This window comes from Acartia tonsa, chromosome 8 (genome assembly GCF_053477335.1).
Source record: "Acartia tonsa isolate MP-2025a chromosome 8, ASM5347733v1, whole genome shotgun sequence".
NCBI classification, from domain to species: Eukaryota; Metazoa; Arthropoda; class Copepoda; order Calanoida; family Acartiidae; genus Acartia; species Acartia tonsa.
In genome coordinates this window covers 10976044-10990411 of record NC_137267.1, presented here as the reverse complement: position 1 = coordinate 10990411, position 14368 = coordinate 10976044, and the positions used below count along the sequence as shown (strand labels likewise).

The following is a 14368-nucleotide window of genomic DNA, read 5'->3' as shown; positions in this document are numbered from 1 at the left end:
CGGTCGTAGCGGTTATGTGTCTTGCGTCAGGTTGGAAGAGATACGCAAATTTCAGACCCCAGATTTGGCGATTTGAGAAAAATTTATCTATATATTTTAGCGAATTAGATAATCTAGCAAGCATCGCTTTTATCTTATAGAGAAAAATAGTAATTCAAATAGCGAAAACTGAGATCTGAAATTTGCGTCACCCTTCCAATATGACGGATGACCGCTACGACCGTGGCATTATTTTAAACCCGGTCGATGACAAATTAATTCCACGCTGTATCACGGGATGGGGGCGTGATTGAAATATGTAGTATACTCCTTTGATTAAACTCAATTTACGGGTTTTTATATAATTGCAACGTAGTTATAAGACTTTTGGTAGCAATAAATTGAGACGTTGGGTATCCCTCTAACTGAACCGATTTTTGATTAGTCAACGGTCTAAATTTGTCTCGGCCAGGATATGATTAAAAGCCTAAATCGGCCAAGGAATAGCCGAGTACAATATTTTTAAACTTAAAAAATTAAAAATAAAGAGCTAAATGATTTATTGTGTCTTTCTCTTTTTATCGACAGACGCACTTGGATATATTATTTTCATAATTAATTATATGTATTTCCCATGTTAACGTCACCTTATGTGTAAATTTGGTGAGCCACAGTATTGAGTAGCGTTGTTAAGTTAGGATGGAAGAATTTTGTAATGAAAGCAAAAGTGGGGTAGAGGATAAGGGATGGGGTAAAACAGGTTATCATAATGTTTTATTTTCTTGACTTTAAGTTAAACTCTATCTTTAAACCCAATCCCCCCCGATGACAAAAGTTTGGGTTCTCGGAATTTTTAAAACTTGTTTTTTTTCCTCCCCTTTTTATTTGTACATTAACTGATGTTTATACAAATGCGCAGTTTAAAATCCGACCCCCTCAATTTTTTTAAATATTTCCTATTAAAACTCAAATCAAAAAGTAGAAAGGTTGACTTATCCCCAACCTTAAGAATACCTATAGGCTTCTAGGGGGCGTTGCCGCTAGTCTATCTTAAAATAAAAGCTATTTCTTGCATTTTTTTTCAATTAGGTGTTTAATCACGAATTGCATAAAGTAAAAATATTTTTTCTTATTTAATTGTTATCCTAATAAGATAAAAGTTATATTTGCAAATTGTTTTAATAGCTATTATTATATGTTGCATTTAAAAAAAAACACGAAATTGATCAGAAATTTGCCTAAATTTTGTACTTAATTGCGTCATTTCTATTTTCGGAATTTTCTTACCCGTCATCCCCCCCTGCTACCCCACCCTTAAATAGTATAAAAATAAAGTATAAGAATACACGTAAATTAGAATAAAAAATTCCATACAGAACTTAGAATTGAAAAGTTTTTAAAATAATTATTAAGCTCTGACATACAGTTCTTTACCAATAACACTTAAACCACTGGACCGATTGGGTCTTACACTTCAGGGAAGCTAGATATTGGTCCAATTAGGGTTTTTCATATCTATTTTATTTCGGGGAAGGTAGAAAACTGATCATTCTATGATAGAAGTCCCTTTGAAACACTAACCGACCCCCTCTTACCATTTTTTTTACATTCAGGCAAGCTTGAGATAATAAGTCCTAAGATCAAAGAAGGGAAACATATAAGGTATCAGAATATATACTTATTATTGTAGCATTATGTTAGAGACAGATTTAAGCAGTGAAATTTTTAAATGATGCGTCAACAAAACAGGGCCAAATTCATATTTGTCTCCTACCGTTGGAGCATGCGCCTATGCCATCTCTAAACTTGCATATGGTATTTATAAACTGTAAACTGACTGACACAAATTTAGAGTAGCTGGACTCCTAATTTACCAGAAGAAAATCTTACTTTTATAAATTTATACTTGTAGATCTTTATAGAATTTCGAAAGCGTGGCAACTCTATAATCGTTCCATTCAGTCCATTTGTCAAATTAAAAAATCAAAATAAAAGTGTGTCCTTATACAGTATCCTGTATTTAGGCAATTTTTCAACAAATTTATGTGCAATTTTAATTAGACTTACAAATTAGTGTTCTGCTTATCAAGTTCTGAAAATTTACATGAGTTATTGTTTGTTTGTCCTTCCTTCTGATTTTAGAGCTCCACATTTATGAATATTGTCATCCTTGTTCTCTTTAACTTACTGTCATTCCCATGGATTTAACTATCTTTGTTTTACTGGTATTTGCCTTCTTATATGGATGCTGTCATCCTTATTTTTGGTGAAGTATGGGTATTATTTTACGATCATAAGACAGTGGAATAAGAGTTGTTTATTTTTATTGATTAATATTATATAAATCCCTACATATTGCATACTTTACCATAGAAGTTATCCAACACGTATTTATATTTCTATGGATAATAGAGTGTGTTGATTAGAGGGTACAATTTGTGAGAAAGATCTTTAAAACCTAATTACTACGCGCGTTATAAAAAAACTAATTGGCAATTATATATCATGAAATAAATCCTTAACAGTAAGTAAATTGTTTCAACTATATATGACAAACATTATAAGATACAAAAACGTTCAGAATTTCCTTGTTTTTTCCTTTTTCCCTCCCAAAATACCATAAAATCAAGGCATTATTACTGGATAAACTTGGTAATAGGACGTTTTTGGTTGATCAGTGGAGTGAAATGTGCTTAGAAAATATTTGATCATCAGATGAGAAATTTTTACGTTTACATTCCCTTAAAAAAAAAGAGTTATTATCTCTGATAATAAGTAATAATATGTAGGTAGTATGATAAAAAAATAGGTTTTTTTTATATTGTAAAACCATAAAAAAAAAGTAAATAAAACATTAAATAAATCTAGCCAAAAGGAGGATAGTTGTAGCCCCCCACCTCTAGTATAAGAACACCATAACATTTTTTTTGTAAAATATATAGAAAATAAAGGTTTGGGTATTTATTATTCCTATGCCTAACTCCGGCCCTGTGTAGCCTACAATTGCATTGCCCTAACCTTGCGGAATTGCACAATACCCAAAATCAACCTACACTAAGTTGCCCTAAAGTAATTAACATACAAAAAACTTTTGTCTATAAGTTAAAGATCTAGAAGAAAAATAAACGTGCAACCCTAGCCTTTTCGACAGACAGAAGGACTACCACAATAACATTTTAATCAGCTAATAATTTAACTACTTAAAAATTAGTTATTTCTCTAATTTGTTAAATCTAATATAATGTAACACATTCACATAGAGAGAAAGATATTCTAGAAAACTAAATGAAAAAGCAAATAGGGAAATAAATTATAAGAATCCAAACGATCATAGCATACGAAAATAAAAAAATAATAAAAAAAAGTTAACAAAAAACACAATACAATTTTATTATTTACCTTTTTATTGTGTGCTATCATTTGAGGGATCTTAAGGGACAAGATAATGTACAATAAATTGATGACTCTACCGAGATATTCAAACACAAAAATAACCCTTTATTATGATTAAAATTATTGGTGCAAATGTTTAGACGCTATTGGCTTATACATACAACTAAAGTAGATATTATAATAGAAATATTTATTTTTCAGTTTCACATAACTATTCCCTGATCCCTGAGAACACATAGAAAATAATGATGAGGGAATATTAAAGTTTTTACGAGTAGGAGGTCTGAATATAAGTTTTGTCGATATCTCTGAACTAGGAGAGTTGTAAATTCCCAATCAAGTCATTCTTTAAGGGATAATTATACTTCCCATTTAATTATACAAAAAAAAATTATGCTTCTTTAATTATAATTTAAAGAAAATATAGGAAAAAAATGCTACAAAATATAATTTTTAGAATTATTGAAAACAGGTATACGGTGAAATTCCTGGTGATTTTAATATCCTTGATTTAGTTTTCTAAGGCGCTCATTGGAATCAACATTACATTTTTCAGCTAGAGTCATGGAAAAAAAAGATGTTTTTCAAAATAATTTTTTAGGTAGGAATTTGATCCAAATAAATTTTTGTAAGTACTAAGCTAAGAATATTAGGGCTCGACAGCCTCATCTGCATTTAACAACATAGCGAAGTCTTTCTAACAATGAAATTATATTTTCACTGTATTTACTCAATTTTTCAACAATTGTCTGTACATTTTTGTTTAAAGTTACAAATCAATGAACTGATTATAAATTTCTGACACTCTACAAGAGTTATTGTTCCCACTAATTGTAGAGCATCGTTGTTTTCATTCCTGTTTTGAATAAGCATTTCTATAGCTGTTGCAAAACTCCTTCCTATTTAAATAACAAGATGTATAAAATGCCTTTTCTTCAAATTATTACAGGAAATTCTAAATAAAAACTTGCAGTTGCAACTTTTCAATAAAGTTAATTAAACTTATGTCAGCACTAAATGCATCTGGAAAACAGGGACACAAATTCTTTATTTAGGCATGTTACCGATTTAAAACTTGCATGGGGATTCCTGTAGTAGTTGGGTACAATTTGGAAAGCGTAACAACTCTATACATAGTCATAAGCAGAATTTCCATAGCCCATTTAAAACATGTTGATTTTTAACTTTTTTGAGAAGATGATTAAAGTCCCTCAACAGATCATGACGTCATATGATAAAATAACCAATGAGAGGCCAGCATAAATTTACCATTGGTCAATTACAGTGTATACTGGCCTCTCATCTCAATGGTTATTCTATCGTATGACGTCATAATCTGATGAGGGACTTTAATCATCTTTTTAAAAAATTATTTATCATGTGATTTTTGGAATACTGAATTCTGGAACAACAAAGTACAATGTTATAAGCGAAGCATCTCTATATTCAAGTTTGAAAAATGTAAGTATGTCCTTAAACAGTATCCTGTATATATGCAGTTTTGCAACAAATTTGCACTATTTTGTTATACTTATATTGCTTATTCAGTCTCATATTCTACGAGTGTAAATGATATCTGTCCTATCGTTTCAGGGCTGCTCTTTTATGGGTGTTTTCATCCTGTTAGTATGTTATGGATAGCTCCCATTTAAAATTCAGGCTTGTCTTTTAAAGGCATGATTGTTCCTTTATCAGTTAGGTACAATTTAGAAAGCGTAACAACTCTATACTCATTGTATTACCAGGAAGTCCGTATCTTTAAAATCAAGTTTTAAATGTAAGTTTTCAAGTTCTATTGGGATAAAATTTTACAAAAAAAAAAGTGTTCAAACTTCTAAATAATGCTAAATATTAAATTAGTTCTTTTTTTGTTAATGTTCGATTGTCTATATTCTAATAATATTACAATGTTTAGTTTCGCATTTATTGATGTTATCATCCTTGTTAATTTCAGAAATATTATAATGGAACAGGTTAGGCTTCAAATTATGAGTTCAGACTCTGGGATTATTAACAGGTATTTCAGAGATTTACTTCCAGGTAACACCAACCAACTCTTTGATTGCATCACCTCTGTCTGTAAGTCCTAACTGTGCATGGTAATGAGTTGCGCCTCTAATTATACCCCATCTGACAAAGCAGCAGTAAAAACCAATTTTAACGTCTTTAGTTAGCCGAGAGTAGAACTGTTTATATATGATATACCACTATACATGATATCTAAATATGTATTTTTGTTGGGATGTGGGCTTGCCTCATTGCCCAGGAAAATAGCTTAAAACCATCAGAGGACTTGTAAGTATATTTCCAAGAAGTACGACCTAATCGGGTAAGGAGTAAGCGAGATCTTGATGGATGAACGATTTGTGTCTGTCATTCAACTAAAAAGAAAAATTTTCTTTGTTAAAAGATTATTTCTATCTATCAAATACTTATTTATAAAGAACTTGTCCAAAACGTTGTTTAAGGGATAAAAAGTTTAATGAATAAGTTACGTTTCGTAGCAATAACATTGTAATATTATTTTTCTATCTTTCTATTATTTCATTTTTATTTTTAAGATTTTTACCTATAGACATAGTCATTTGGAGCTTGGACGTCCCTGCCTTAAAACATATTTTTTTGTTAGTTTTGTTTAGCTAAAGTTTCTTTTCTATCTTTCCCTCTCTCTCTCATCCATTGAATTGTATTTATGTTTATAGTTATTTTTCATTTTAAAGAGTGTTATAGCTGAGCTACTTATGGTTGGATATAATTGTCCTATATTGTTTAAATCAGCCTTGTCTAGTATTGGCCAGCAATGGTTTGCATGAAATGTTTATACAAATCAAGGCTATCATATAACCACCAAGGGCGCCCAACCTTTTTTATTTGGGAGGGAGGAAGGGATTTGAAAATTAATTTTTTTTTTTTTGGGGGGGGGTTAATCAGAGGCAATTATTAAACTAATATTAAGTGGATATAATGAGGAAAAAAGTAAATTGTCATGTTTGATTGATTAAAATCACATGCTCTAACCTTAAATATGTTTTCTCGTATTCATTCGAATCCGGTGGACAGGAACCGGTTCTCATCCATACGAAAAAACTATGTCTAGCATCGTATTATATCCAGTTTTCTACGAATATAGAAATGTACAATCATAAGATTAAAACCAGTTTTTTTAGCCCGTGCCTATATCCGCGGAAAGCCGTTTATAATACGATACGAGAAATAACTATTAATACTTCTTTCATTAATCACCTTGAATAAAAGTTTAATTTTGACCCTAAACATTGTAGTGTGCCACCACATCCATCTAAAGTCTTTTTTCTATTTCACAAACTTTCCTAAAGTAGTAAAGTTTTTGTCTGTCTGTTGAGACCTGACCAATTACCGAAGCGAGTAAGTTCTCTAGTTTTCGACTGGTTTAAGGCTTTTTTTATTTTAGTCTTTAATCATAGTTTATATTTTGACGGCCAAAATTAAAGAACTTGCGCAAATGACAGTTTGCCAGACATATTGTAGAAAACAGTTTGCAAAAATAAAATCAAAATAATAACTACTTGTTTTGGAGCTGTAGACAAATGAGGAAAATATGGAGAACAATATGCCAATGGATTTATTATTACTTGGATCTTACACCAGATTATCATGTACTCTAATAAAGTGAAACATTGTCGCTGGCTACAATGACCATTCCCTTCCCTCATACTGGATGAACAAACTGACCAATAAGTTATGTCCATGTTAGAACCCAAATTGACGACAATTCCCCCCCCCTGTCATAATATCCACGTACATTTTATATCCAATGCTGCTGGCAAGATACCTGATTTTTAGTTTATCACAGACTGCTAGTTTTCTGTAAAGACAAAACATTCAGGGGTTAAAGGGTTAAGACAGTGGCCGATGAATTGATGTACATTCCTAAAGATGATACACAAAATTGACCCTTCTGTAGATTACAATTAGTGGTTGAAACGTTTGAACATTCAACTTAAAAAACCAAACAATCAAAACTCAATTAAACTCACCAAAGAATAAAAAAGGTTATTAAAATAACTTTGGGGATTAGTGTAATAAACAACCCAATATCCCCTCCCTCCCTGAGAAAAATTAACCTAAAAAACTTGAATTAATGTACTAAAATTTTCCTGTATATAATAAAGTCTTGTTTTTCTTTTTATGTCTCACTATGCCCTTTCCGTATTGGCTTCAAAAGTTTAAAAGTAAAATCAATAAGTTAAAATAATTTGTCAAGGTTGAAGTATTTAAAATGATTTCAAACATTAGCAAAGCTACTCTATATATCCTATCTTGCTTTACCATTGTGATAGAATAGTTCTATCAATTAAAAATTAATTTAGATCTCGAGACAGGTCAAGGAAAAGAAGTCGAAGCCAATCCAATCATAATAGAGGTGACCAATAACATTTATTTAATTACTAGTGGCTTGTACCTGGTGGGGTAATTTCTTCAGGGGCGTGTGTTCCACCCTTTAGAAAGATCCAGACAGTGATAAAGGGATAATTCCAGCAGGCTAAAATAACGACATTGCCTCATTCTTTACACTCCTACTGATTGAACGTACCGACCAATAAATGAGGTCCGTATTAGCAACTTAAATCAACGACACATTTACCACTGTCCATATATTATCCACGTATTCTATATACATCTAACTACTTTGTAATAATTTTAATCCTTATGTCTGACATACTGAAGGAAAGACTTTAAGATATAAAAATGGAATACATAGACAGGTAGACCAACAGAGAGGCAGAAAAACAGAGGTAGAGAACTAGAAAGGCAGTCAAACATACTGATAGACTGACTGACAAACAGACAGGATGACAAACAGAAAGGCTGTGAAACATACAGCCATACAAACAGACTGGCAGACAAATAAGAGGAAAAATAAATAGGTAAATAACCCTACATAGAACTAGAAAAAGGCTGACGAGCAGACAGGCAAATAACTGACGTGCAGACATACATACACGAAGACAAACATAGGTGACTATTAAAGTTTTGTAATAAAACCTTTTTAAAATCAAATCTCGTCCCATTTAAGAAATGATATAGCAGCAAATAGTGCCTAATAAAAAATGACGTCATAAAATAGAAATGACCAACATAAAGGCAAGTATATATTTTACCATTGATCATTCACAAGGTATACTGGCCTATCATTCGTCATTTGTATTGTATGACGTCATTTTTTATCAAGCACCATCTTTCTAGGTCGTTTGAGCCGTCTGTCTTGTCAAGTTGAAAGAGAAAGACAGACAAAGATTGAACGGGAAAATCAAATATTGCTAAAGTAAGTAGAGCATAGAAAAGTCACTCCCCACAATTTAAAACTTAGCAAGTTTAAAATGGTACCTACTTATAAGGCGTTTTAATTCAATAGTAAATGTATGGGGATTGCCTTCGCCCTTACATAGGCTCGACTCATTACTGTTCACAGTTAGGACTTCCAGACCAAAGTCGAACAATCATAGAATTGGTTGTCTTTTGGTGTTACTTTACATAATACCCCAAGTGTATAAAAAGTAAATGACACATTGGTCCACTTAGTTAAAGAATTCAAGTAGATACAATTTCCCTTATTAAATTTCCATATCATATAGCATTACCGACAAAATTGTGTAGACTAGATGCTTATTGTACTGTATATAAGAAAAAAAAAGACTTCTCTCTCAAAATGCAGGGGGGACTGCCATTTACACATCCAGCAAATTTACAGTGGATGTGTTTTCGCCAGTGCAATGGATGTATTGATGACAAACTGAATTTTTACTGTATAAATGACAGTAAAATCGATTCTCATGCCATAAATACATCCAACACTGGCAAAAATACATCCAATATTTTTATACCTATGTCAAAAATACATCTGACACTGGCATTTACACATCCATACTTTTCAATTATATGTCATAAATACATCCAAGACTGGCATTTATACATACATAGAAATTTTATTTAAAATAATAAGAAAACAACTTGTATATTATTTGAGTTATAATATATTTGTCAGGTTAAAGTAAAAAGCATTATTAAGATTTAAATTATAATATATATGTCAGGTTGTCTTTTTTTAAAAGACATGTTCTTTATGGTATCTTTTTTTAAATACAAATTAACAGTTAATAAATCAACCAGTAAATAAACTATGTACAAAGATGGATAAAGTTGTAAACTAAAGAGAAGATTCTAAATTAAGAGAATTAAGATAGTTTGAATTTATAGAAAAATTGGGGATAGGAGAAAAATATTGGAAGGAGTAATTGGGGAATGGGTGTGTTAAGGCTTATTCAAAAACTCATATATTCATAAACTCAATTTAAACAACAGCTATATAGGTCTGATTATTTAAAAGTATAATGAACATTCAATGAATATTAATCCTTGTGTTTAAAATACACTGCAGAGTTCTATTTTAATATTTTTTTTGTTTTCCAAACTATTTATCCCTTTCTTAAACCTTACCCTACCAAAATCTCACAACCCTATTTTAGAATTTTTCTAGAAAATTTACAAGGCTTATTCATATCTACAACATTTTTATTAAGATTTATTTTATCAAACGTTTGTATTTTATTTATTGAAACAATGAAATCTGTTATTTCATCTTTAGTTATATAACTGAATTGTAATTTAATGAAACTAAGAAATTATAATGTAGTAAAGCATAACTTGATAAATTTAAATCTTAAAATGCTTTAAGCTAAACCTAATGAAGAACAATACTTCAATATAGCTCGAAGTTGTTCATCTTGTTGTTATAACTAAAAAGGAAAGAAGGGTGTAGTAGATATTTAAAATAAACATGAACAAACTATTAAACATGAATCAATTGAAAATAATTGAATATTTATTGGTGGAAAAGATTAAAACCTTTTGTATGTTTCCCAAAAATCTTAAAAATTAAATAGCAGGGAATGTACTTGAGTGGTTTTATCCACAATAATTTGACTACCTGTGCAAATGTATTGATGTTTTGTAGGGAGCATCTTGAGAAAAAGGGAAGTAAATAGGGGGAGAGTAACTAAAATAGGGCAAAAATTAAAAACCTATACATACTGTACAAAACCTAATTAATTGTAAATAAATATTCTTATAAATTAATCTAGATGTATATTTGCCAGTGTTGGATGTATTTATGACATTTAATTGAAAAAGTATGGATGTGTAAATGCCAGTGTCAGATGTATTTTTGACATGTGTATTAAAATATTGGATGTATTTTTGCCAGTGTTGGATGTATTTATGGCATGAGAAAAAGGAAGAAAACATTTTGCCAAAAATACATCAACTGTAAATTTGCTGGATGTGTAAGTGCTATAGCCCCAAATGCAGCAGAGAAAATCACGTTTACATCATTAAAACTAAAACTGATTATTATTATATTTTAGAAAAATTTTGGATTGTCATCATGGAGTGGACAGAAGGAGAACCTCTAGCATACCTCCAAGTATGAACAGTAAGTAGTTATACAGTAGCTATGCTCCTATAGAGAACATCTAGCATACCTCCAAGTATGAACAGTAAGTAGTTATACAGTAGCTATGCTCCTATAGAGAACATCTAGCATACCTCCAAGTATGAACAGTAAGTAGTTATACAGTAGCTATGCTCCTGTAGAGAATATCCAGCATACCTCCAAGTATGAACAGTAAGTAGTTATACAGTAGTTATGCTCCTGTAGAGAATATCTAGCATACCTCCAAGTATGAACAGTAAGTAGTTATACAGTAGCTATGCTCCTATAGAGAACATCTAGCATACCTCCAAGTATTAACACTAACAGTAAGTAGTTATACAGTAGCTATGATCCTATAGAGAACATCTAGCATACCTCCAAGTATGAACAGTAAGTAGTTATACAGTAGTTATGCTCCTGTAGAGAATATCTAGCATACCTCCAAGTATAAACAGTAAGTAGTTATACAGTAGATATGATCCTGTAGAGAACATCTAGCATAGCTATGATCCTGTAGAGAACATCTAGCATACCTCCAAGTATGAACAGTAAGTAGTTATACAGTAGCTATGATCCTGTAGAGAACATCTAGCATACCTTCAAGTATGAACAGTTAGTAGTTATACAGTAGATATGCTCCTGGACAGAACATTCAGCATACCTCCAAGTATGAACAGTAAGTAGTTATACAGTAGCTATGATCTGTAGAGAACATCTAGCATACCTCCAAGTATGAACAGTAAGTAGTTATACAGTAGCTATGCTCCTATAGAGAACATCTAGCATACCTCCAAGTTTGAACAGTAAGTAGTTATACAGTAGCTATGCTCCTATAGAGAATATCTAGCATACCTCCAAGTATGAATAGTAAGTAATAATACAGTAGCTATGCTCCTATAGAGAACATCTAGCATACCTCCAAGTATGAACAGTAAGTAGTTATACAGTAGCTATGCTCCTATAGAGAATATCTAGCATACCTCCAAGTATGAACAGTAAGTAGTTATACAGTAGCTATGCTCCTATAGAGAATATCTAGCATACCTCCAAGTATGAACAGTAAGTAGTTATACAGTAGCTATGCCACTGGAAAGAACATCTAGCATACCTCCAAGTATAAACAGTAAGTAGTCATGTAGTAGCTATGATCTTGGACAGGAGGATAACATCTAGCATACCTCCAAGTATGAACAGTAAGTAGTTATACAGTAGCTATGATCCTGTAGAGAACATCTAGCATACCTCCAAGTATGAACAGTAAGTAGTCATGTAGTAGCTATGATCTTGGACAGGAGGATAACATCTAGCATACCTCCAAGTATGAACAGTAAGTAGTCATGTAGAAGCTATGCTCCTGTGTAATATGTGTATATCCACGTTTATTTTCTTTTTTTTCTACAGAATTCATTGCACAATAGCCTAAAACATGACAAGAACAAGTAAATAACTTTCATGAAAATTGTAGTCCGATTGGCTTAGCAGTATCTGAGATCTTATAGCATTGACAAACTCAAACACTTTCAGCTACTTAGTAATAGAATAATATTGTTTTTATATCGTAGATACATTATATGTATATCATTTGTATGTGGCCATATACTATCTAAAAATCATCTGTTTTTTTTGTTATTGCTGCGCTTCTCAGGTCATAGTATTTGTACAATTATTCAGCTTTTAATTACAGTGTCAATCATAATCATAATGATTTTATGTTAGGCCGTGGACGTTCATCCCCAATGAAGACATCAAATCAAGTAAATCAAGAAAGAAGAAGGGTAAATATCATTTTAATAACTAAAATCTATTTAGAGGTCTAGGTTTGGATTCAAATATTGAATTTTATAATCAGTCTGATTCCTAAGAAATGGAAAGATCTATATTAAAGTAAAATATTAGAGGGGGCTGGGGTTTCAGTTGGGGCTTTGAAAATCAGCCATTAGCGTCAGAAATATTAACACAGTCAAGAAGCTATAAAAGAGCAAAAAGCAATTAGTTACAACACAAAAAAGGTCCCAACTACTGGAACCAGGTAGTTGTCTTGGTTATACATCTATTTATTCTTTTCCACTAAGTTATATATTTCCAAAAGGGGAAGTTCGAGTGTAGATCAACCCAGTAATTTAGTACTTGAGAAAAAAAGCAACAATTTGCAGAATATTTAGGACATTAGTCATAATGTCATAGTGGGTTGAACATTCTGTTTGTACTACACAGCCCTTAACTAATTAAGATCTTTACTAAAATTATAATATTGTGTTTTTTTTCTCAGGAGAAAACTGATTATGAGAATTTAATACTACTTGCCAAGATACAAAATGTAAAACCTTCACAAACAATTAACAAATCGTTTAAACCTGCAATGTAAACATGATTTTATGGACTTTTCATTGAAATAATCATAATCATGAAGCAAATTTGAAACATTTTTACTTAGGACATGTTTATTTGATACTAATAATAAATGATAGAAAATTAGAAAACCCCAGAAACAGGACAATAGATGCAAATCAATCTATTCCCATTTCATCAATTTCTAAAATTTCTCAAACTTTTTTAATGACATATATTATACGAAACATTTGACCTATTCCAGAAAACTGAACTAATTTAAAACTTTAATTATTCTGTACTTCAATCTAATTGTCAACCTCCTAACCAACATTTCTTGAACCCTGCCTCAAAATATCATATCCTTATAAAATCATTGATACATTGACAAATAAAAATTTAATAAAGAGTCAGGGGCAGACTTTAGGAAAAGACAAATTTTTCTTTACGTTTAACTTTGCTTTACCTTTGCTATTATTAACAAAGGTTTTTTCTTATTTAGCACCTGTAATTGTAAAATTGAAATGTAATTTTTGTACTTTAAAAATGTATTTTTATAATCTTAAAATGGAATCTAATTATCTAAAAAGATTTCAACACAACTCGTCATGTTATCTTCCAATTTGAATTTTATAAAAAAAAACTAATAAAAGTAAAAAAAGATAATTTTGTATACTTTCTGAATTTTAATTGCTGTTTTTTTTCTGTCAATTGTAGTAAAATGTCTTTTATGAAATATAAAAACTAGCTTTAAAAATATAAATGTGTAATCTTTTTTTTTTGTAAAAAGATCGAAGAGGTTTAATTTTTGACACATTACAAACTTTCCCGATTTTGTATTACTTTTGAGGAACATGATTCCAGTTACGTCATATTTTTCTTTCCCGAAAAAGGGAAGGGGGAAAGAAAAAAAAGGGAAGGGGGGAAGAAAAAAGAGATGGGAGAAAAGGGGGTTTTCCCCATCTCTTTTGAAGAGATTTTCTTCCCCCCTTCCCTTTTTCGGGAAAGAAAAATATGACGTAACTGGAATCATGTTCCTCAAAAGTAATACAAAATTTGGGAAAGTTTGTAATGTGTCTTAATTTTTTCTACATTGGCTGTAATCCTCATATAAAAGTAACAGGACGTCTATCTGTGTTTCCATCCTTAGGTTAAGATCTCGCTAACTGCTGGACCAGCTTAATATAGGTCCAGGGA

At 31.2% G+C, this 14368-nt stretch overlaps 1 protein-coding gene across 2 annotated transcripts; it reads left to right on the top strand.

The window, feature by feature from the left end:
• The first annotated feature begins 5330 nt into the window (after window positions 1–5330).
• On the top strand, window positions 5331–13520 carry LOC145325986 (uncharacterized). 2 transcript variants are annotated; one of them, XM_080169042.1, is made up of 6 exons: window positions 5331–5389; window positions 7722–7774; window positions 8599–8677; window positions 10776–10834; window positions 12560–12618; window positions 13113–13520. In XM_080169042.1, exons 1-6 carry the CDS (start codon window positions 5337–5339, stop codon window positions 13206–13208), a joined length of 399 nt encoding a protein of 132 aa, XP_080025168.1. In that variant the 5' UTR covers window positions 5331–5336; the 3' UTR covers window positions 13209–13520. The 2 variants fall into 2 exon arrangements, with proteins under 2 accessions (XP_080025168.1, XP_080025167.1); XM_080169041.1 differs by having other exon boundaries at window positions 10776–10843.
• The last annotated feature ends 848 nt before the right edge of the window (window positions 13521–14368 follow it).